The 24,897-nt window shown below is 44.3% G+C and overlaps 2 protein-coding genes across 3 annotated transcripts in view; both read right to left on the bottom strand.

Moving 5' to 3' along the window:
- LOC120958060 (leupaxin) overlaps window positions 1-24,897 on the bottom strand; it is a 74,580-nt gene that overhangs the window by 46,293 nt on the left and 3,390 nt on the right. The window lies entirely within an intron of this gene.
- LOC120958059 (ubiquitin carboxyl-terminal hydrolase 7) lies at window positions 8,698-15,639 on the bottom strand. 2 transcript variants are annotated; one of them, XM_040380610.2, is made up of 4 exons: window positions 15,455-15,639; window positions 14,397-15,142; window positions 13,135-13,414; window positions 8,698-13,060 (listed from the first exon to the last, which is right to left on the bottom strand). In XM_040380610.2, the coding sequence occupies exon 4, from the start codon at window positions 13,054-13,056 to the stop codon at window positions 9,691-9,693; it is 3,366 nt and encodes a 1,121-aa protein (XP_040236544.2). In that variant the 5' UTR covers window positions 13,057-13,060; window positions 13,135-13,414; window positions 14,397-15,142; window positions 15,455-15,639; the 3' UTR covers window positions 8,698-9,690. The 2 variants fall into 2 exon arrangements, with proteins under 2 accessions (XP_040236544.2, XP_040236543.2); XM_040380609.2 differs by lacking the exon at window positions 13,135-13,414.

The raw sequence follows: 24,897 nt of genomic DNA, 5'->3' as shown, positions 1-24,897 counted from the left end.
GCTACCAAAATCAGAGCTAAGGACTAACTTGTAGACTATCTAGGCACCTTGGGATGAATAAAAAAATTATTTTGATGCAAATACAACATTTGACAGCTGTTGAAAAACATCTCGCTAGAAATGAAAACTGTTGTTGACATTGGAAAGTGATTCGAAAAAACCCTGTAATTTGTAACCCTGTGCATTATCGATTTTGAAAATATATCCAAGGGGTATGTAACAATTGACGATTATTAAAAACATATTGTATTATATTAATCCATAATACCATAATTGGCAATATTGATTATTTTATAAAAAAAAGAAATATTAAAAATATTCTTAAAAAATTAAAAATAGTAAATAACTAAATTAAAATTGGTAAAGCCCAATGTTCTAATGTGCGGCAAGACCGACAGTCCCTTAATAGAGTAATGATGACTAGAGTCGGCGCGCACCGGTCAGTGAAAAATTCAAAATACGACCACAACACACCGACCCGACACTGCAACTAGTGGGTCGTTGCTGGGAAAGGGAGTAGGGGTGGGGGGGTAGATGAAGGTGTTTTCCTGTCTGGCGATAGAACCACGACCGTGCGAAGGCGCAACTGAGCCGTGCGCTATAAGGGACCGTGTGCTAGTCCGTGAGGGCGGAAAAGAAAAAAGAAAAGCAAAATAAAACACGCACACACAGGAATCACCCAACGCAAAGCAATCCTGGCCGTTTCTGTCACAATTTAAAATTTAAAATAAATTCCCATCCACGCGGCGCGCAAACGCCACCGAACCGCGCGCTGGTCACTTGCGGCGCTGTGTTTGTTCCCGTGTGTGAGCGTGACACGCATCGTTGTTCGGCGCAACGAGCGCAGGTTGATGTTCTGCGGCGATGCAGATTTCTGCCCCCTCCTGTTCTGTAGAGAAACCCGCTCCCTTTCCTTCTTCTACCACACAATTTCCTCACAGTTGCGAAGAGGCGTTCCTGTGTCTAACGGACCGCTGCGTCCTCCACGGTCTGAGATTTGATGGACAGCAGGCCACACACACCTCCACCCACCCAGATGTTGGTGGACTTTGCAAACGAACGTTTTATTGCTTTGTAGGAGAGGAGGAAGAAAAAAGAACGATACTATAGGGAGGAGTAAGAGAGAGGGATAGAAACTTCACTCGCTGCAACTGCAGTTGCATATGCAAATGCCGCGCTAGAACGGAGCTAAATCGACTAAAATTAAACAGTGCAAATAGCATTTTTAGGTTATTGTCTGTCACTACGTTCAATTAAAGATTCAAATTAACTTAAAGATTTGTAAGATTTGTTCGCCTTAATAAGGGCTCCACTAAACTTTTCCAAATTTTATTAATAAGATCAATCTTGCAAATGCAACTTGCAAAGACTGCATTTTGTTTAATCTTGATTTTTACTTTTCATAAATTAATCATAACATACTATGAGTTTACAGCATATGTTTTATTTTGATAACTTTCATAGATTTTTACCCGATGTTTTTAACCACTTATTATCATAAAAACATCTTAATAAATGATTTAAATAAAGCAGCCTCAAACGGAATTGCTGATCAACTTATTCCTCGTGTTTTTCGCGGGAGTTCAAAATGTGGTATCGAAAAGATATCGGTTCATGTGTTCGGGAAAAAAGAAATCAAAACATGTTAAAAGATTAATAATTTTAATAAAATAGGGTTTTTCATGATTTTAACAAATCTAAATACGCATTTTTATCCACCCATAAAATTGACGGGAGTCCGTAGAGATAGGTATATAAGAGAAGCCCGTAAACCTATTGTTAATCTAGATCTTTGGTCCTCAATCTTACTAGCATAGCAAAAAATTACAAACCTAGAATGTCAAATCTTCACAACTTCTGAAAATTAAATCTGGGTTTCGATTTGAAATAGTTTAACATTTAACAAGTCATCGCCGGCCACATTATAGACTCTAGGGAGCCATATTTGGCCGGCGGACCGCAGTTTCAAGATTCCTGATTCCTGATTCCTGAGTTTCTAGAATGCACGAACTTAGGTAAACTGTTCATCATTGAGCTATAATTAGTATTATACTCCTAATGTGTAAAATAACATTAGGGTTTATACATTTTGAATTAGTTATTAATTATTATCAATAATTTGATTATTATTCATTAATTATCATATTCATTTCAAGGAGTTTTTAAATAAAAAGGGTAACCATTGGTAATTTTGAAACGATTAGAATTCAAAAATGTGGTGATTTGAGAACATTTTGTAGCCTAAATAAGAATAATACGAGTAATTCTTCTTCTTTTGGCTTAACAAGGCCTGCCTCTGTACCACTAGTGGGGTTGACTTTCAGTGACTTTTGGATTACCCCCTCATAGCAACATAGTCAGTCATATGTAAGGCGGCAAACGGTCTATTTGGGACTTGAACCCATGACGGGCATGTTGTTAAATCTTACGAGTTGAGGACTGTAACACGAATCCGAATAATTACTGAGAGAATAAGGCAGGACATTAACTTGTCCACTGCTGAAAAGATGTGTGTGGTTTGCCGATCAAAAACCAAACATCAATGAAAACGTAGAAACCTAGTGAATAATTGTGTAATGTTTACATTCCCACATCCCTGAAAAATAAATTCAAAATGTTTTGCTTATACTGAGCGTCGAGATCAGCAATTCTAGAAACATTTTAATTATATTTCGAACAACAAAAAAGGGGTTAATTCAAATGGACCAAAAGAAAGTTGACCTCATTAGTCTAACATTTTTATTTGTAATTTACTATCAAAAACTAGGATTTTGAGCGGACAACTCAAGTTTGTGATAACGCACAGCGCAGCAATCATCATATTCAAATTTTTGCACTCCTTTCAATTCAAATTGCTGATAAGACCGAAAAAGCTTCTGGAAGCCGAAACAATACATGCAAAAAGGTCTTTTTTCTCTATTATCAAAAGAGATGACGAGCCATCCAAGGCCAAAAAAACCTCATCTCACTATCTCAGACGCTGTAAAAGACGCCGAACGAAACGCAATGTCAGCCAGCAGCAGAGCATGTATACATTATCACCGCTTTCTAACACACCAGCGTCAAGTATGACAAACACACACACACACCGCCATAGCTCTAATGCGTGCACCTGCTATCAGTTTGTTTATCAATGCAGAGACATGCAAACAAACACCAGCAAGCTAACCTGGGAGGACACATTCGGCCGTAACAGACCGGTGGGGGGCTAATTATTACACATTCCGATCGCGTCCGGATAGTCCAAAAAGAATAGAAAACCGACGCACACACACACGCACACCTACATGCCAACACATGTGTGCCTTCGTAAGCGACCTGTCGTTTGATTTTCTCCCTAAAAATAAACCCCAACTAATTCATCCATCCCTTTCCTTCCCCCTTCACCGCCTGGGTGTTGCTACGATACATGTTGCTGATTGGGTCGCGAAACGTAGACTGACACTGACTAACACACGCACACTTTGATCGGTCGAGATATGAATGAAGCCGGAACACAACAGGGGCAAACGATAAAACAGCACACAAAGTGTGTAAAGGGTTTGCCGTCAAAATAAATTAAATCCTAATCTCACACACACACACACTGATACACTGGGCCGCATCACGACCGGAGCAGAGTTACGCAGAGCGACTGGTGGACGACGACTTTTGGCTCTAAACCGCGCGGTCTGCTTCGACACATGTTCGACTATTTGGTGGCCCCAACTTGCGGGGAACCTTGTTTCGATGGAAGGTTGTGTGGGGTTCATTGTCTCGTGCAGGCGCACCGGTCCGGCAGATATCACGTAGATATCCATCAGCTGAGACGGACATAAAGCGGTCACGGACCTTCTGTTGGCGAAAAAACAATAACACACCAATACTTCGAGCGTGATGCACCTTTCCTACATTTGAAACACGTGCGTGTGTATATCGCCGTTAATGGTGTACCGATCGCACCCCTACACTGTACCGAGGAGAGTGATACGCAATACACAATTGTTGGTACACTTTTAATGACAATTTAATTAAAAACTTTGTTTACAAATGTGCCCAAAGCCCCCGAGCGACGACGACAGCCGCCGAGCAACGACACTGAACAATGGCGACCAACTGACTGCCAGGGGCAACGGCAACGTAGTCGGCATGGTCCTCTCCACACTAGATCGATCGCGACACATACGCGCGGGATTTTTTTTTCTTTTTTCGAACATCGCGTCATTTCTCGCACGCTCGGTCAAACCCAGAATCTTCTCTGTTGCGCTCGCAAACATGATGTCTCTCTCACTCTCTCACTCTCTCTCTTTCGCTGCTCATTGCTTTCAGTTTTATTTTGTTTAGTATTTAGTGAGTTTTTTTCAATCCCTTGTTCCATGCTTCCCCCTCTGCTACAGAACGCAGGCCCGCCCAACTGGTGATGGTCGTTGCAGCTGATTAGAGCCGAGCACCTTTTAATGACCCGTCCCGTCACCACCAGCAACAGCAGCAGCATATCGCACCCCCAACTAGCAACTTGGAGAGGGAAGGAAGAGGAGGAACACACCCACTAAATCGACCGCTTACATGACCTTCCGTTCCATCGGGAAAGCGTTCACACGCGGGAGTAAAAGGGAGTAAGAGTGGTAAGAGTTATTTGATGATGATGATGGATTTACTGACTTCTTCTATGTTGTTTTTTTCTCCAATCGAACATCAGCCATTAGAAAGGGCAAGGGAAGAGGATTAGATAAATCGATTGGTGCCAGAAGCAGGAAGTGGCGCACTCGGAAGCCGCTGAACCCATATCGGACACCAACGTGACATTTAAGCGATAGCAAAAACAACAGAAAACTGGGTGTCTTGTGAGCTCATCAATTTGAAATTAGGAAGAAGTGTGAGGTGTCGAATCATGATGCAAGTAAGGAAGGAAGGAAATTAGCTTCAAGAACATCGCGATTTTTAATTATTTTTAAAAGCAGTACCGGTTTGTATCGCCCCACGTGGCTGTTAACCATCTTTGTGCATGGCACGCGCGATGTTATCGCTGTTGCTTTGAATAATGGTGATTAAATAAGCAATAAATCGTCTATGCTCGGCTTGCAAGCATTTTTTTGTAAGGATGGGATGAATCATAAATGAGTCATCGAAACACATATAGAGCTTCATTACGAGAACTGCAGTGGAGCGAATTTAAACTAACAAATACGACGCAGTTTATTAAACATCATTCAGCATCTATCTATCTGTCAATCTATCAATCCTAAAATCTATACGAAATCCTAAAATCTATACTAGTTCCGCCAGGAGTCGTCCGCAGTCGTCCGGAGTCGTTCGGAGTAGGAGTCTTCCGAAGTCGTTGGGAGTAATTGAGAGTTGTCTGGAGTCGCCCGGAGTCGTTTGAAGTCATAGTCGTGTCTGAACGATTCCGAGCAACTCTGGGCGACTCCGGACGATTCCAGATAATGCTGGGGGGACCTACCTACCGGAGTCGATTCCGAAATTATTGTAGTCGGATCGGAGTCAACTCCGGATTTTTGCAAACTTTACCCATCACTAGTCTAGGCCATGCCTGTCCAATAATGGGCATGACTATCTATGACTCATTGATGTAATTATACTAGGATAGTCAGTCCTGCGTATAGAAGCTCAGGTCATATGGACAAGTCATGCGAGTTGTGCAAATTTCAACGATATAATCAATTTATAAGCTAGAGTAGAGACTTCGGGTACCATATTCTATATGTCAACGGAGACCTCGAAATATGCTAATTATACAGACATCATTGGTCTGCGGCTTTCCTATATAACTAAAGCCTACCAAGGCGGTAGAGAACCTGGGACTCCAGATAAACGCAAGGAAAAGACCAAACTGATGGGTAACACAGCACCACCAGCGACCCTGCAAACATATCCATGATCGGCTGACAACCAGCATCCTGGCGCGCAACTCAGCTTCCATGCTATCGTCTTCGTTGACCTTTGACCCTGGGATAGGTGACATCTGGGGCGACTTCAAAAGTATGTTCTCCTATCTGTACGTCACACCTACGTAGGTTTTCGTTAGTTATTGGTAGGGCCGTTGATGTTGCCATCATCAGTTTGGTCTTTGCCTCGTTTATCTATGTCTATATGTTTATATCATCAGCATATGACAGGATCTGGGTTGACTTATAGAAGATGGTTCCCGAAGTCTCCACCCTCGAGTGCGTACTCCTCATTTCAAAAGTACGTTCACCTAAATATCTGTTCGTCAACCCTACGTAGATTTGGATTTCTTGTCGCAACGGACGCATCTGAGACTATATCGTACTTTTATATTACTAGTACTTACATACACCTCTGAGACATGGACACTGTCCAGATCTGACGAAACCGCGTTAGAGTAGAAGATGTACGGAAGGTTTCTAGGCCCCGTATGTGGAAGGACAATGTAATGGCCGATACAAAGGCGTAGCTATACGAGATGTATGAAGAACTTACTGTCTGCGGTAGGCGCCGGTGAGCTGGCCATGGTATACGCAAGAAACCAGATGACCCAGTCCGTCAAGCCTTTTAAGGACATCCAAAAGGAAAGAGGAGGCAATTTGGCAATTGGAATTTCCAATGTGGCTGTCCTAAAAGGGACTTCCCGTCACATAAAGTTCACTACCCTTAACAAAAGGTCCAGAATGTGACCCAAAATTATGAGAACCTCTGAAAACTCCTACAAATCTTGACAATCTTGAAAACTTGAAACTAAAGAATAAGACTAAAGAACTATATATAGACATATATAAAATAAGTAAAGAAATAAATATAAAATCGAATTTTTGAATTTTAAGATAACATAAATATACATTTTAAAAAGAACAAAAAACAATATTAAAAAAAAAACAAACAAACATGTACAACTAATAAAGCACGCATATATGCCAAGGTAGAATAGAAAACAAGTAGCATTTATTTTTGTAACCTTTTTATTATTTTTTTTTTTGTTCAGCTTGCATTTTTTGTTTATACCATTTCGCAATGACTTCTTGCACTTTCTTTTTGTTTATTTTTTTTTAATTTTCCTCTTTAATGTTGCTTAATCTTTCCTAGTCTCTGAGCGGCGGTGACGGCGACAGTCAATCGTTCAAAACTGCGTGTTCCAACTCTCTATAACTCAATTTCCTGTGTGCCAACATTCTCTGTCTGTGGTTTCGGAGGGTGGAGGCATGAAGAACCATCCTCTTCGTTTATCATGTATCAACACACGCACACACAGAAGAGCAAGAGCTAAGGATTTCTTCGTTTTTAGTAAGTGCACGTAAGTTGTCTAGAATCCTCACCTCGCAAGGCTAAGGGGGGCTGTCAACGTTGTGTATGAAAGTCACGAGAGCTGCTACTACACACCGACAGCTTGAACTTACTCTCTCTCTCTCTCTTCCATGATGATCATTGGGCAGGGTTTTCGTGTCTGTTTTCTGTCTTACTAGACCGTCTGCATCTCGCTCTCGCTTTCTCCATGCTACGCACTAAGCTAGCAAAATATTCTTATTAGACATTTGTTTTAAAGTTATAAATCAGTAACTGGGGCAGAGCTGTGATCATCAGTACTAAACGTGCGCGTTCATATGCTGGCTTGGTCTTGCTGTCGATCGCGCGCTGCGTTTGCTTCGTGCGCCTGCAGAGTCAGACTTTCTTCATCCATCCTCATTCTCAACAATTCTCACCGCTCGTTCAGTTTTAATCGTATCTCTTTTTTAAGCTTCTATTAATTCGTCTCCGCTGGGTTTTTTACGCCATCGATGTTTTGTTTGTTTTCTATAATCGTTAGAGAGAATATGCTCATCATCAGTGTTTTACGTAAGCAATCCCTTCCTAGTAACAAATTACTATTCTCTCTCTCTCTCTCTCTCTCTCTCACACACACACTCAGCCGAAGCTTACATGCGACACATCGATAAGCTTTAAATTGCCAAGATCACCTTTTGTTTTGCCTTAACACTTTGCAGTTATCGCCTGTTCTTGGAAAACTTCTTAAACCCTCCAACCGGTCGCTAGGTTCGTCATTCTGTTGGCCGTCAGTGTCATCTGTACATCCTATCTTGTAATTTGCCTTCAGCACATCTCAGCAAATCTCTTACGCCGCGCGTATTTCTGTGTGTTTGTGTGCAGTTATGTATTTTGTTTTAGTTTTCATCATTTTTTTTTGTTTCAACACTATTAGCCTGTCCTCTGGTGCACACTTATCTGCTTTTATCTCTCTTTCACTCACAACTATCTATAATATTAAACTGTTTGCATAATTCGTTTTAATTCCTAATCCGCCATCTGGGGATTTCTCTTTTTCTTCTTCTTTTTTAATCTCCCTGTGGCACTTGTTGCTCGAGAGAAGCACCCCACACACACTCTGTGCTTTTTTTTAATTATTACGTTCTATGCCAGCAGTAATTGTATCATGGTTGATTGGTTGGTTGGTTCGGGTTTCGTTTGTAGAGACTTTGTCTGGCGATCGCCATCGCCATCGCTGCCTGACATAGGTATGGATCGTCCTTAACAAACCATACATCTATCTCGCCACCCTTCTGCACCTTCTTTTACGCATCGGCTGGTTGTGTGCTGAGTTCGTCGCTGTCTGCTTGCCGTTGCTGTCCTGCTGCAATGGGAGTCTTTTAACGTGCTTCCACAGCAAAAATGAAACCGAATTGTACACACAAAACACAGCACCGGATTGAAACACACAAAACACAACGAGACACAAAAAAAAACACATTAATTTCAGTAGAATTATATTAACTGTATACAAAAGCAGCATATAATAAACGAACTACAACCAAAAGCACACGAAACAGCAGTATAAAGCTTGCGCGCGCGCCCAAAATGAAACGTTGTTCAGCGCTTTTAAAAGTATTTTAGAACACACACCCACCGTATGCGACAACAGAAAAAAAATCGCACATCCGGGAACGCACAGGTTTGGCTCCTACCAACCCTTTTCTTTGCTCTCCGGTTTCGCTGTGCGCGGTGTACCTAACTGGGGCTGGGGGCGCCCCTTAATTTTGCGATAAGTTTTCCCCATAAAAGCAAACAGGTCCGTACGTAATTGCTAATTTTACAATGCTTCATCCTCCTATCTCGATGTTTTTTATCTGCTGATGTGGGTGTGAGTGTATGTATGGAGGCAATGCAACAAAATTTTCCCGGCCATTCAATTTAAGAATGAACGATAACACGCCTATTGACTGTCTTCAACCGGTTGTGTGTGTGTGTGTTGAAGTCGAACCTAGTTCGTCTCATCCGTTTTTTTTTTTGTATTTTGCATACTCTCTCTCTCTCTTTTACACAACATTCATTGCTATGGTACAATCAGTGTCTCGCCGGCAGCAAGAATAAATCGTGTGCATTGGCCTCTGGCAAGGCCGAGGGCCCAATGCTGCATTTTAAAATGACCGTTTCGTGCCCTCGATATTGGACAAGAACCGATCAGAATAGAAACAAAAAATCGTGATATTTCAAATACACTCACATACTTTCTACATTCCCTCCCCTCCAGCGGCTCAACTCAACAGCCCACAAAAAGGTCGAGGGGTTGTGTTGGCGGTGGTGATGATAGCAGCGGCGATGACGATGACGACAACCGATCGATCGATGATCCTGATGAGGGCGGGGGAAAACAAGGCTTTTCACTGAGCACTGTAAAGTGCGAATTTAGTATCTCTATCTCTCTCTATCTCTCTCTCTCGCTCTCTCCTGCTTGCTGGATATCTAGTTGTAAATCTTGATCGCCTTTTCCATGTAGTTGAACCTGCTGCGTTTGGTGTTTTTGTTGATGTGCTCCAGCCCGAGGAAGGTCCGGGAGTGCGGATCGCTCGGATCGCCCCGGAACGTTTCCAGCTTGATCTGTATCATCTCGTCGTCGATGTAGTCGATGTGCTCGGTGATGATCGCTAGCCGGTACTTCTCCCACTCCTTGTCCGACACGCCCAGCTTCTTCTTCATGCGCTCCTTCAGCGAGGCGAACGTTTCGTCCTGCACGGTGCGTATGAAGAACGGTATGCCGAACACGCTCGAGATGTCCTTGGTGAAGTGCAGCACCGGCACGAGCATCTCGTGCTCGCCGAGCGCCACCTCGTCCTCGGCCACCTCCTCGATGCGGTACATCGTCTGGTTGCCGATGCTCGACTTCTGCACGAACGGGTTCTCGGTGTAGTCGTGCAGCTGGTCGAGCGGCGTATCGTCGGCCGGCCCGGGCGACAGCCGGTTCTTCGACAGCTCGGAAATCCGCAGCTGCTTCGTGCTCGCCTCCGCGAACTCGATCACCTTCCGGGCCTCCTCGAGCAGGTCGCGCACGGTACCGTTCTTGTTCGGGTAGAGGATCAGCTCCTTCTCCTCCTTCAGGTTCGGCATCAGGTAGAGGCAGCGGAACTGCTTCTTGTTCTCCAGCTCGTTGATGTTGATCGAGAGCTTCTGGTAGAACAGCTTGCGGATCGTTTTCGTCTTGCTGTACTGCAGCACCTCCCGTAGCGAGCCGGCGTAGCTGTGCGACAGCGGCTGCCCGGGCAGGTCGCTGTAGTTTTTGCTCTTGAAGAACTGTATCTCGTACGGGTTGACGTTGATGCGGCGGCCGACCGCCTTCGCGATCTGGTCGTACGTCGACTCGGACGACAGGTCGAGCGTGAAGCCGGTATCGTTCGGGATGAGCGTGTCGAGAAAGATGACCTCCATGCGGCAGAACAGATCCTTGAAGTACGCCTCGCACGTCGGAAACTCGAGATTGTCCTGCGGCGGGTGCAGCTTCTCGAACACCACGATCGTGCCGTGGCAGAGGAAGGACAGGGCGGTCTGCAGCGTCTGGAACTGGTCCGTGATTTTCTGCGCCTTGTTAATGTCCACCACCTCGTACAGCTGCAGCTCGGTGTCCGGCTCGAAGTAGGCGCGCTTGTTCAGCCCGCGCACCAGCTCGGCGACCGTCGTCGACGGTTTGTACAGCCCGTGGCCGCAGTAGTTCAGCCGCTTCTCCACCGGATCGTAGAACTTGAAGAACAGCAGCGTGTCCTCGAACGTGATTTTGGCCGGCTCGAGCTCGGTCCGGCCCGGCAGCGGCAGCTCGAGGAAGATCGTGCACGAGTGCTTCGTCTCGGGCGATGCGTACTTGGCGCACGTCTCCGTCGACGCCGGATCGATGTACTCGAACTTGTGCGGCTTCTGGTTGGCGGGCTTCTTCACCTCCCACAGCCGGTACTGGTCGACCTTGAACGCGCGCCCGACCTGCTGCACCACCGAGGCAAGGTCGGTCGTCTTGCGCACCTTCAGCGTGCGGTACGCGGCCGTCGTCGCGTCGAACAGGTCCGACTTCTGGTGCACCTCCATGTAGTCCGCGAGCAGGATGTTCAGGTTGACGAAGTTGGACGCCTCGGTGCGCTCCGTGCGCCGCACCTGCTGGATGCGCCGCTGCTCGTTCAGCCGCTCGAGCAGCTCCTCCGGGATGTCGCTCTCCTTCACCTCCTCCAGCACCTGGTGCACGACCGATTCGCGCACGTACACCAGCATGTACGCGTTGCTGCTGTGGCGCATGTTCAGCTCGTTGTCGTGCCCGCCGTAGTTCTGCTCGATCGCCTCATTGCGGCTGCACCGGCACACCACATCGTCGTCGAACTTACACCACTTGCCGTCGTTCTTCGGGTTGATGTAGACCACGTAGTGGCCGCCGTGGTTGTCGCCGGAGTGGACCAGCACCGCGTGCAGTATGTACGTGGCCGGCGTCTCCTCGTGCGACTCCAGGAACGGGTCCAGGTTGATCTTCTCGTCGAACTCGAAGCGATCGTTAAACTTGACCGAATTGTCCGAGATCGGATCGTACTGGAAGCGCATCAGGTGCAGGTGCAGCACGGGCGGGAACTTCATGAACAGGATGCCCTTCTCCGCCTTCTGCAGGCCGTGCTCGCCCGCGTCGTACTTGTTGTCGTCGTCCAGGATCTCCGTCGCGATGTAGTCCTTGAACGATTCCTGGATGTTTTTCTTCCCCTTGATGTTCAGCTGGATGTCGTAGAACGTTTCCGTGCGCCGGCTCGTGTAGTCGATGTTCTGGCACTTGATGTACGAGATCATCTTGCCCTCGAACAGCTTCGGGATCGTGCCCTCCAGGCTGGTGCCCTTCATCTTGTTCTCCAGCTTGTCCAGCAGCACGCGCAGAAACTCCTGCACGTCGTGCTGCATGAACGAGTCGAGCGCGTCCCAGCCGAAGCTCTTGGTCAGCTTCTTCGTGCCGACCGGTTTGTTCTGCGTCTGCAGGTCGTGGAAGACGCGCTGCAGCGCTAGCGCCACCGACTTGCAGTCATCGTCCGCCTCGGTCGGCATCTTGTACACCGCCTTCCGCAGCTGGTTGGTGAAGTAGAGCGTCTGCAGCAGCGAGTTCATGTAGCAGGTGGCGCCCTGGTTCTTCAGCCCCACGTACCCGGTGTGCTTTTTCGAGTCCCAGAAGATGCCGCGCGGCGGCTCCGCGTTCACGTACACCTCCAGCGTGATCGTGTCGTTCTCGATGAACCCGTTCGCCGGGTCCAGTATCTCCTGCCAGTTCATGAACGACGAGAAGCCCCAGTCGTTCTCCTGCATGCAGAACGTGTGCCGGATCCGGCGGATGAACGGTTCCGCGCTCCGGTCCGCCTTCAGCAGCCGCAGCTCGGCCGACGCGGAGCAGTTCCAGTTGTTGCTGGTGCTCTCGCCGTTGCACTGCAGGAAGAAGCCGAGCCCCTTGGCGGGCGATACCGAGTTGTCGTTGTTGCGCGGCATCGCCAGTATCTTCCACGGCAGGTTGCGCACGTACACCGGCGGCGACAGTATCGACTCGGTCAGCCGGCTGAACTTCGTTATCACATAGCTGAACGTGGCCTCCGACCGCACCTCGTCGTTCAGGAAGTCCTGATCGTCCAGCGCCATCGCTTCCCCGCCCCCGTCCGCGCTCGCACCGTTGGCGGCGGCGACGGCGGCTGCCGCCACTGCGGCGACGACGGCCTCTGACGTCGGGGCTGGTGGTGCTGCGGCGACCGCGTTCGTGAGGTTCTGAATGTTGGGCGGATCGATTTCATTGTCGTCTTGCGTGTCCATCGCTTCCACGGTTTTGTCAAAATCCATAGCGCTGGAATGAGAGAGTTTACAATGTTTCGGTTTCGGTTCCGCCGGGTCCGGTTCGGGCGAGGTCATGACGCATACACGCGACCGGGGCGACCGCCGGGCAGCAGCAGTAGCAGGACACACAGGAACAGGAGAAGGATGATGATGATGATGGGGTTTTTTTCAGAAATGGAGCGATCGGGATCGGGCAGCCGTTGTTGTGGTGGAGGATCCGATTGGCACACGACGGAAGCAATCGGGATGGCGTGACATCGAGTTTCGAGATGGGAGAAGCAGCGCACCGGGATGATGAGGCCAGGAGGAGTTGGGCCAGAGGATAGAGAACAGAGAAAGAGAAAGAGAGAGAAATAAACACAAACTTTCAGAACAATCGGTGAACAATCTGTCTACTGGGATGGTGTGACGGAGGAGGAAGGAAGGAAGGAAGGAAGGAAGGTTAGGACAGATCAACTCCAAGCACCGTGCTTCTCAGTGATTCATCCGTCATGGTGTGTGGCGTGATAGTTAACACCAGCCAAATTAAAAATTAAATAAATTAAATTAATTTTCTACCAGACATCTCGGTGGAGAGAGAAATAAAATTAAAATTTCCCCACAAAAGTTTCCAAGGTAACGTGACACACAGCTCGGTACGGTAGCAAAGTATCCTGTGCTCGTTACAGCTTCTTTGTCAAGAACGATTGACAATTCTGTCATGCTACAAACAGAATCATTTTGCTTGCATTATTTTCCTTCCAATTACTCATTGCTCCGGCACAAGCACGACCACTGGGGCAACTACAAAACAGTGCACGCGCGGGATGCGTAATTTATCGTCCACCCACCCTCCACCGACACCAGCGTCCGAACCGATTAATCTAATTAAACATCGAACACTGGTGATGGTCGTCCACACACAGGAGGGACCGGAGGAGGTCACCCGGTGATGCAATCAACGAGTGGTATTAATTAAAATATTCTCCTCCTTCACGCCATCGACGGAGCGCCTGGGAGATGGGAACTTTTCCCTCTTCCACAAACACCGAAAGTGGCCACTTTACACATGCACACACACACACGCGCGCACAGAAAGAATTCTGTTCTTCTCGACAAAACCACAACAAACTAATTGAACCCGAAGAGAACGGAACGGGGCTCCGTTCTCAGTCGTGTTTTGGGGTGCGCAAAAAAAAAGAAAGGAAAGTGCGGATGGTGTGGGAAGCTTGATCACACGGGGACAAAGAAGGTGCTATTACACGGGGAATGGGGAAGGGGTCAAGGACAACGGGGAGAATAGAAGTGGGGGGGTGGGACGGTGTTCTTTGTTTTCATACGGCCCGCGACTAGGCCTGGATACGTACTTTAAGCCCTCTGTCGGAAGAAATTCCTTCCCCGTTTTTGCGGCCGTTCGGTGCGCACGTTTTCCGCCGAGAACAGTGAGAAAGCGGGTCAGCAGCTGGAAGCCTACGCCTCCGCCTCCTCCACCACGTCGTCGACCTTCGGGGCCCGGGGTGCCTCCTTCCTCGGCGATGCCGACGCTGGCGCCGCTGCGCTCCTCAACAACACCAGCACCACTACCGGCCGGGATGATGTTGTTTGCCTTGCGACGCTTGGGCGCTGCTGCTAGCACCAGCGAGCTGAACAGCGAACTGCTGGCCGATTTCGCCTTCGCCGGAGGAGCGACAGTGGGGGGCGCAGCAGTGCCTTCGATGCTCCCCTGCTCCGCAACAACCACCGGCCGGACTTCTTGATCGGCTTCTTCTTCTTCTTCCTTCCCTTGCTCACCGGTTGCTGCTGTTGCTGCGATTGGCTGCCCGTCGGACGGACGATCCGGTTCGTTGGGTGCAGTTCTGTGTGGCTTACCCCAGCGAAAGCCGACCCTGCGTCCAATCCACTTTCGAGGTGGCTGCTGCTGCTGCGGTTGTTTCGGTTCTGCTGCTGCCACCGATCCCTGGGAGGATCCTTTCTTTCCCCACTTCCGCAGTGTCGCGCGGTCAGTTTGCTGGCCAATATTTACCGTTTGATGGGCTGGCCACTACTGATTTTTAGCAATTCACGGTTCACGCTCCTCCTTGCGTGTGCCAGTGGCAATCGGTGGAGAAAAACACTGCCGATGCATCCGCGAGCACACAACGGGAAGGGAGAAAAAAGGTAGAGAAATGACCAAGAAAATGAGCAGGCGTAATAGCTAAACGTCAACGCGAGGTCTGCAGTGTGTGTGTGTGTGCGTGTGTGCGTGAGTGTGTGTGCGAGCAAAAGGGGTTGCCGTTGTAGGGTTCCGTCTAGCAAAAAGAGGAAGGTGAACGTCGGTGATGTGACCTAGCGGGTCGGGAACGGTGGTGTACACACATCCGCACACGCACGCACACACACAAGCGCGCTGTTCGCTGCCGTTCACTGGTGAGTTTTGCACCCGTACCCGTATTGGCTGCACTCCGGCTGCTGCACTTTCACGAAAACACGGCACGAACTGTACGAAAATACTTCAATTACAACGCTCGGGCACGAAAATTTGCGCTGCCAACGACGCTTACACCATTCTTGCACGGTCGGGCTGAAGGTACGTCCATGACAGGCGCGTTTGACAGCAGGCCGGATCGGGGCCGGAATGTGACGTTTGTGACAGACCACGCACGCACGTTGACGTTCGCGCGCGTTCCCAAGTAGCAAAAATGAAACGTTCCGTTTTGCTTGCGTTTTGAATTTATTTATTTCTTTATATATTTAATTTATTCGTTCACTTTTTTTGTACAGTCACTTATTGCAGCACACTAAACTAATAATACAATTTAATTTAAAACATGAAATAGTTTAACGCATATTACAAAAATATAGGAAACCATGGTTGATAATGAAATATTTCATTTAAGGCGGTAATGGCATAAGTATAAATTGAGTTAAATAAACAGATTTTCATCACATAACAAATATTTCATTTATGCTTTTCAATCCGCACAATTTATGCTTTTTTTTTTATTTGATTTTTTTGCATTTCATACAATTTAATGTTATGCGTAATTTTTATATGGTCACTGAATTTCGCATTCAGGCACAACATTAATGATTATTAAATCAGTCAACTATAACGATAAAACTAAAAAGTGTGTCAACTTTTTAGGAACAAGTTTGGGAAGGGAACAGCCGTTTCATTAATAAAATTAAAGTACCAGGAATCCAATAAATAAATGAAATGCTCATAGAATCTAGAATTACAATTTATAATAAACGTTTGTCGGATGTAACATCAAATAAACACAATCAAAAAATATTTCCACATAAATATATCAAATAAAAAGGATTTTTTGTACGAACACGATCAATACAAATACACGTTGCTGATATACAGTTCCGTTAATTTTTTACTATTTTTTTAGTTGTAAATGTCGTAATTCTTTCAGACAAAGTATGCTTACTGGTTTTGTCAGTTAAAGTTTGCTCATCAAAATGATATTCCGTTTACTCAAATAACAGTAAAGCCATTCTGAAAAAAACTGGCTGTTCCGTTATTGGTAGCGTTTTAAAAGCGATATATTATTTTCAAATCATGATAAATTCCAAAAGAAAATGACAATCAGTTCAGTTCAAGTTAATTTTCACCTATATTTTATACAGTTTGATACAGTTTTGATACAGCAAAACATGTTTGATACAGTCGTTGCCACCTACTTTTGGCTCTAAGGAATGAATTTTTAACAGTGCGCATCAATTTTTTAATCTAACGTACCTATTTTTATCTGTAAGTCATCCATTTTTGACTCTTGAAAAAATCATGTTAATATTACAAGATATTTGGTCAGATTTTTACCAATTGTTATTTCAAACAACTTTAACAGTACAAAAACCGTCTAAATTGATTGTTTTTTTTGTGTGAAAAAATAATGATATTTTATAAAGTCTAAAGCGATTGTTTACACCTGGTAATATATACCAACTTTTTTTTACTCGATTAAAACTAACACAATTGGCATAACAATTGTTATATTTAAAATTCTATCAATAAATGAATAATTGATAAATTGTTAATTATCTTAACTTAAATAATTTGAGAACGCACAATTTAAGAAATAATGTTCTGCTTTGTAAATAAAGCGATTGACTCACAATAAAAAATTGATGCCTCAGAGATCAAAATTGATGCGCAATATCAAAAACTGATGCCTTAGAAGCAAAATGTGTGAAATGTGTGTTTAAAAAATTTGGTGAAACGGAATACTTTGCAATAATTTTCCATTAAACTAATAGAATGATGACAATAATGCTGGAAATCAAATAAATAAGCAAATAAAATAAGACAGTGTAATTGAATGTGTAGAATTCGCACAATATACAATATAAATTACATTTTGACGTATCCGCGATAACCGAGGTATGCTAGAACAGTATGCAAGTATTCAATTCAATTATTTTTGGTAAGACTTCAAAAGTAACAGAAAATTTGTAATTTAACGTAGTTTATGCAGTAGACTTTAAATAAAATGGAGTTAAAAATGTTACAATAAAAATTGGAAGAAAGCAAGGTTGCTGCTTTTATTGGATTCACCGCTTTTGAACGTCCCTGCCATTGACATTGACTCCTTCTGGTTCTTCCATTCCACGCTCATTACTTTAATGATACGCAATTAAATTTTGCGACCATACAATTTTTGCATTTTTTAAAAGCCAAAAAATCGCATACAACTGCACCAGCGGTAGGAACCATTCCATAGGTTGAATAAGAGTGAGCATTGATGCTTACACTTCCTGAAACAAAAATTACGCTCCTTCCTTTCCAATCGCATTCGCCATCCACCGCGCGCTACACAGCCACGAAGTCCCTTTGGGCAGACCATAATTTGATCGCTCTTGAGACGGCAGTGACCAAATATGGTCAGCGATTTACAGGGATCGAGCCTCTTACTCCTCACCTCTCCTCGGCAGCTAAACACACACGCCACCGTCAACCCACCGAGTTCAAACGCTTTGTGGTAACGCGACTCAACCACGGTGTTTCTTATAATTTGTTGTTAAACGATAGCAAGGACATCTTCATCGACCTCCTTTTGCTAGGTATCACACACCTGTGTGAACGTTGGAACCCACGGGAAAGGTGGCAAAATCTTACCGCAAGCTGACCATTCCTCCCCAAAGCAGTAAGTACCATGACCTTTCACAATGCAGCCTTTATCGGTGGCTGGCGCCACGGTCGTGCCGACCCTCAGCGGTAAGCATTATCGCAATTATGCAACGTTGCAATGTGTCCTTCTCCCGCACCCCGTCGGCGGTATGTTGCGAAAAACTTGCGATCAGTTCCGGAACACTTTCTTTTTGCTTTTGAGACACACGACGCGGCACGTTATCTTCTCCTTTCGATTGAAGCGAACGTAAACACCACACAGCATGCGGGTCGGTTGATCATGGCCGGAAGCGAAGTGTGATGGAGAATAAACGGTAAAGACAGTGAACGCCAGTCGGGAGGGAAGGTTTACTGGGACAGGCTGCTGGGAGGGTTTGGTATAGTAGCACGAAACTAGGACGCGAAAGCCACCACGACACAGCAGCAACAGTATGCATTATTGTGCAATGCTGTATTCTAGATGTCGTTTCATGGCGCACCAACGCACCATATGGTTGGCCCATTTTCTGGGTTTGTTTGAAGGGTTAAAGAAAAACGGAGGGAATAAAGGGTTGGGTCAAGAAAAAAAAGTTTCATAAATTGCTCAGTAAATCTTTACATTGTGCAAAAGAAATCTATTTCAAAAGTTTATAAATTAAACTATCAATTAACATATAACAGACACAGCGCAAGATGATCACCGTTAACACCAAAACCTCTAACAAATGGTATGTAACATTTAATTGACTCTTAAATTTATTTATTTTTAATACGAAGTTTTAAATACATTCGTAAAACATGATGCTTTTTTCAGTATTAAGGCTATTTTTCAACTATGCTTGTAATATTTTCAAATTATTTAAAGCAATACGGCAAATCCGTCCCTCAGATTTTTTTTTCAATAATTATAGAACCTAAAAATAAAACTATTACTTAATTCACAATCCATAATTCATAAGTATATCCATATCAAAAATATTGGTTACAGTCTTTCCTAGAGTTCCGCGACACTCGAGTAACGCGAATTCAAGTTACGCAAATTTTTAATTTTGACAGGTGTCATAAGTCAAACCGGTAAAAATTTATCCGACAATTGTTAAATTTAAAAAATGCAATTGCTTTAAGTTTGAAACCGCCAAAAAGTCGGAATCGACCGAATCTCCATCATGAATTGTATGATATGAGTAATGAAGGGCATACTTGTACAAAATTTGATCAAAAATAACTACTTTTCGACAATATTTTTGCTGAAAAAGTGATATTCGACACTGTAAATAGAAAATAATAAGCAAATGCTATTATCAAGGGCCATATGGTCCCAGTTTTGGGACAAATTTCGAAAACGGTCAACCCCTTTTAACAGGTGGCTTTGAAAAGTGGCCGAAACAAACGGACACATTACGGGCGACCTATCAGGCGAGGTTCAGGGGCAATGCAGAAGGTCCAAGTGTTTGTTTTTACACTGATTCATAAGCTTTTTTGATGGATAAATTAGTCTCTTCGAAGATCTTGTTTAGGTTTAACGAATTGGATAAAGAAAAACTTTATGAAATGAAACACATGGTTATGTTACGATTCTTGTACTCAAAGAAAGAAAGAAAGAAAAAAAGGAAGAATTTATCATTTTAATTTTGTGTTTGGGTTTGTTTTCAACAAGATGCATGATTGATGAAAAGGCAATGGAGTTCTTGTGAACGACGTATTCTAAAAACAATTGTGGATATTTTGATATCCCTTGGATTTGCTATCCCTAGGATGGTTCGCAGACAGCTCTCTGATTGTCGATTTATGACCATTTATTATTTACGCAAGCCAAATCAGTTTACTTGTTTTATGTTATTACTAACTTTCAAGAAGACTTGAATTTTCTTTGTGAAAAACATATCTTACATCTCATCTTATGATAGCTTATTTGTGTTTCCCTGGGGTCATTTTTTTATTTTAATTGGCTATCATATAAGATAGCTATGACCCCCAAGGAATTGTAATTGAATATAAACAAACTAAGGGATGATGAAAATAATGATTTACAAATACTATTTTGATTGATTTCTTGTGTTGTGTTTTAATTGTTTTACTGTTTTGATCAATCGGAAAAAAACAATAGTTTAATGTTATGTATAGGTTTGTTTTCAACAAGATTGAAATTGAAAAGCCATCATGTAAACACCGTATTTAGATAATATTTAAAAAAAATATCTGCTGTGTAGTAGAGGATTTGAAAACTCACATTATAACAAAAATGAAGGTGGCGGCACTACATTGATCGAAGGAATTGTAATATTGCATTTATATTCTTGATTTTGACCATTTTTTATAAAAAGTAAAAAAAAAAAAACAAAAAAATAATAAAACTGTATACATTAAAGAGTTATTTAACATTTTGTTGATCTTTTTGCAAAATTTCATGATAATATGCTCTATCTGATACAACATATTAAGATATAAAGTCAGTTATCCCTGGCCATCCTATATGACAGCCATGACACTCAAAGTGTTGAAGAGTCGAAAAGTCTCTATAAAAATAAATCAAAAAGGTCCCGTTGAATACTGCTTATCCTCTTCCTCCAATCCTCAAGTTGGGAAGAACAATGTTGGGGAGCTGGGAAGAACAGCTGTGTGATCTTTTGTGGTATATTGTTGTGATATTGCTATGTATTGCTATTTGATCTTCTCATTTTACCTTTTAAATGAAAGTTGTACAATGTATTTAGTATGAAGATTTTTTAAACATTTGCTATATACCCTCTAATTGTGATTGCGACATTAAGTGATAACTAAATTAATTGAAGCTATCAGGCAATTTCAAAGATGTTGGTTGAGCTGTAGGCAAACCGAAGTAAAGAGCCCCAAACGTTCAACCACCCAACAAATAGATTGGGCTTTAATTATTTATCTCATCACCCCAAAATAAAATTACGCCAACGGCAACAAATCGGCTTAGAATCTCCTCCCTAATCATAAGTAACTAACTGTAATGATAATTAGCTTCCCTCTCGGGAAACCCCTTTTCGGGACACACATTTTTACAGTTTTCAATTGATAGATCATTTCACGTACATACAACCCACTGCAACCTGAACAACGATAACACGGTGGAGGGTGTTAATTGCAGGACTGCAGGAAACTTTAACCTCGAATTAAGGGTGTGTCTGTGCCGAACATTTAATCTTGGGACGGCGTTCAACATGTCAAATAACACCGGTTCGGAAGACGACCTTACTACACGTACACGAAAAGGTGTCAAACACACTTGTTACGGACACAAACACTTGTTGACTTATAGTTAAGTAATGGCTGGATGGTGTGAACAGAAAGGGTATATTCGATGAGCGCAGCACATAATCACGCGGACACTATATTCACTTGTACAATCGCGCCTTTGCGCTTTCAGTTTCACGCTGCACAAAACACACTCTCACACACACCCTCTCTTTAGACCGACCGACACAACGAGTGAGCATAATGTAAACATCATACAATTCAATGAAAAGAAAATGAATAAAGAAAAAAAAACAAACAAACACACACCCATGCTGCATAAACAAAGCCATCTCGCGCGGTCGCGCGATCAATGCACAACCCCGATTCTTCACTGTCGCCGCGCACACTGGCTGCACTTTGCGCGCGATCGCACCGTCATGTGTGTTTTATTTTCAAAAACGGCAATCGGCGTCGTAAATTCAATTATTGCAAAGCAATTAATCACTCGCGCAAACAGTGCACACACCGCAATTAAATCTGACGTTTCACACGCGCGCGCTTTTGGCGTTTCTTTTCGGCTCGAAAAACGGCAAACCCAAAACCGCGACGACACAGACGACAACAACAAAAGCAAACCGGCCCGATCGCGCTCGCAACACAAACTAATCGGCCATCGGCGTGGGGGGAAGAAAACTGTACAGGAACCAGCCGAAAAGAGCCCTTTGAGCACTGGCGGGTTGTGATCTCGGCGGCACTGCCACCACACCACATAGGATCGTGACGTCGTGAAACGACCCCACCGCACGATCGTGCACAAAACACCAACACACACACGATCTCTCTCTCTCTCTCTGTGCGCCACCACCACGGGACGGAAGTAAAGTTGTTCCGCTCACATGCTTCTGTTTCTCAAATCGGATAAGGAGACGCACAGCCATCATAGATGAGAGAGCATAGATCACTCATCGAAGGGAAAAGGGTTAGTGGTGGGAGCTCGGAATTGGACCTACCCGATTCCGATGCCGTATTCGGAATTGATTCTGGAGCCGATCCCGATGCTAGAATCGATTCCGATTCTGAAACCGATTCCAGAGTTGACTCAGGAGCCTATTCCGGAGTCGACTCCGGAGCCGATTCCGGAATCGGAAACGGCCTGAGAATCGTAATTTGCCCCGGAAACGGAATCAGAATTCAGACTCCAGAATTGGAATGAGCTCCGGAGTGAGAGTTAGTCAAATGCCCAAATGCCTATTCTTATGGAGATGGCGCCACTAGTGGTGTTAAAAACGGATCCTTTTGAAGATCACCTCAGCTTTGGTTCATTCATAAAGGTGATCCAGATCATTTGATCGGATCAATCATTCAATCATTCGTTCTCTGATAAACCTGTCAGTTAATGCCAAATCTGCAGTCAAAGAGAACATCTCAGGCCTCGACCAAGGTTTTTTGGTTGTTTCCCAAAAATTTTTGCATGTTTCCCATAGTTTTTTAGCTCAATCTCACGATTTATTGAGCGTTATCCACATCTTTTAAAAATTGGATTGTATTGATGTCCAATAGGACGATAACAACATTATGAGGAAACTATACAAACATATATGAAAAACGGTGAAAATGAACCCAAAACATTACAGGAATCACGATGTCACCAGGCTTTCTCGCTTTGGTATAAAGAATCACACACGTATACAGGGTTTCACACTTTATCTCAAGACCGCGGGACCCCTTCCCGAATCTGTCTTAGCCAAAGCCAAGATTGCGGTATGATGCTTGAAATCGTTGATGATACCTGAAAACGTTGATGATACCTGAATTCATCGGATGCAATGCTGAATCTGCGGCACATTTCTCGAAACACACTGGTCCGCGCCGAGGACATGCGGTCGAATATTTTTTTACACGGATAACCTTTGTGTACATCAGTCTATTAGAAACACTCAATTATCCTTTTCGTTTGTTTACCAAAAAAGACAATTTAATAAAATGAGTGAATGCATATTTGTTTAATTAAAATATTTACAAGTGTTAAGAAAGTAGTTTAAACTGTTTAAATCATCTTTTCTGGTAAAAACACGAAAAAATAATTCACTGTTTTCAGTACACTGATGTACACAAAGGTTATCCGTGTAAAAAAATATTTGACCGCATGTCCTCGACGCGGACCAGTGTGTTTCGAGAAATGTGCCGCAGATTCAGCATTGCATCCGATGAATTCAGGTATCATCAACGTTTTCAAGCATCATACCGCAGTCTTGGCTTTGACTAAGACAGATTCGGGAAGGGGTCCCGCGGTCTTGAGATAAAGTGTGAAACCCTGTAAGATATGTCTGATCTGCTATCTGAAGAGAGAAGAATGGTGATCCGAAAATGATACCTGCTCACTTGCTCATTTGGCGCATTCTAGCAATCGCCTTTGTTTCTCTCAGTGAAGCGACTCGCTCAATTTACTGATCCTGATCATTTGAACGAATCCGGATGCGATCTTACATCACTAGCCGCCACTGACCTATTCCGAATCCAAAACCCCATTCAGGAGCCTATACCGAATCCAAAACCGATTCCAATTCTGGAGTCGATTCCGATTCTGGAGCTGATTCTGATTCCAGTTCCGATTCCAGTTCCGCTTCCGGAGCCTATTCAGGAGCTGACTTCGGAACCGATTGCGGCTCCGAGTCCGGTTCCGATTACGGAGCCGATTCTGATTCCGGGGGCATATTCCGGAATCAATTCTGGAATCAATTCCGGAAACTGATGCCGGACCTACTATCCGGAATCGATTCCAGAAAACTTCGGAACTAGTCGGAATCGATTCCGACGAAAACTTCATCTCTCCCATCACTGGAAAGGGTATAGACAAAAAAAGTAGACTGCATCAATGAACCCATTTGTCTTTGGAAGTGTGTGAAGCGCCATCCCTCCAACGCAGACGCTTCATTCTCAAGAGATTGTTCTGTTTGTGTCTGTTCTTTGGGAATGAAAAGTAACAACGATCACGCAAAAAAAAACAAGGCATGGAGGCCTTGTTCTTTCCTCTCGAAAATGCATTATCGACGTGGACCGATCGAGATGGGTGCAGTGGGGAAAGAAACATGCCCAAATCCAGCACACACCAATACACTCCTGTGTGTGTGTGTGTGCATTATCTTCACCGCGTCGTGACAGTAAGTATATTTTTAGGGCACGGTAGACTAACTGAAGAGCACACATCGGGGCATCACGTCTAAATCATCATTAGAAGATGCAGTGCGTTTGCGTTAGTGGAATGCCGTTGAGTGGGGGGAGGGGGAAAGCTCTTTGGCCAGCGAGTCGGGGGGAGACACACATATGGGAATGTTGGGTGGGATGGATGGATGGTTTTGGACGATCTTTTGGCAGCTTGCCGAGTGAAGATGGTTTGGGGAGTAAACGAACGGCGCCAAGGAGACAGGCGGCAGAAGGGTGGTTTGGAGTTTGCAGGGTGATGTTTAGTAAAACATTACTCGGTTTTAAAATCATTGTTTATTGTTGTCTTTTTTAGTCAATGGTGCTAAGAGAGAGTAAACAAAAATTTACACTTGTCATACAAA

This window comes from Anopheles coluzzii, chromosome 3 (assembly GCF_943734685.1).
Source record: "Anopheles coluzzii chromosome 3, AcolN3, whole genome shotgun sequence".
In the NCBI taxonomy this organism is placed as follows: Eukaryota; Metazoa; Arthropoda; class Insecta; order Diptera; family Culicidae; genus Anopheles; species Anopheles coluzzii.
This window is presented reverse-complemented; position numbering and strand designations above follow the sequence as displayed.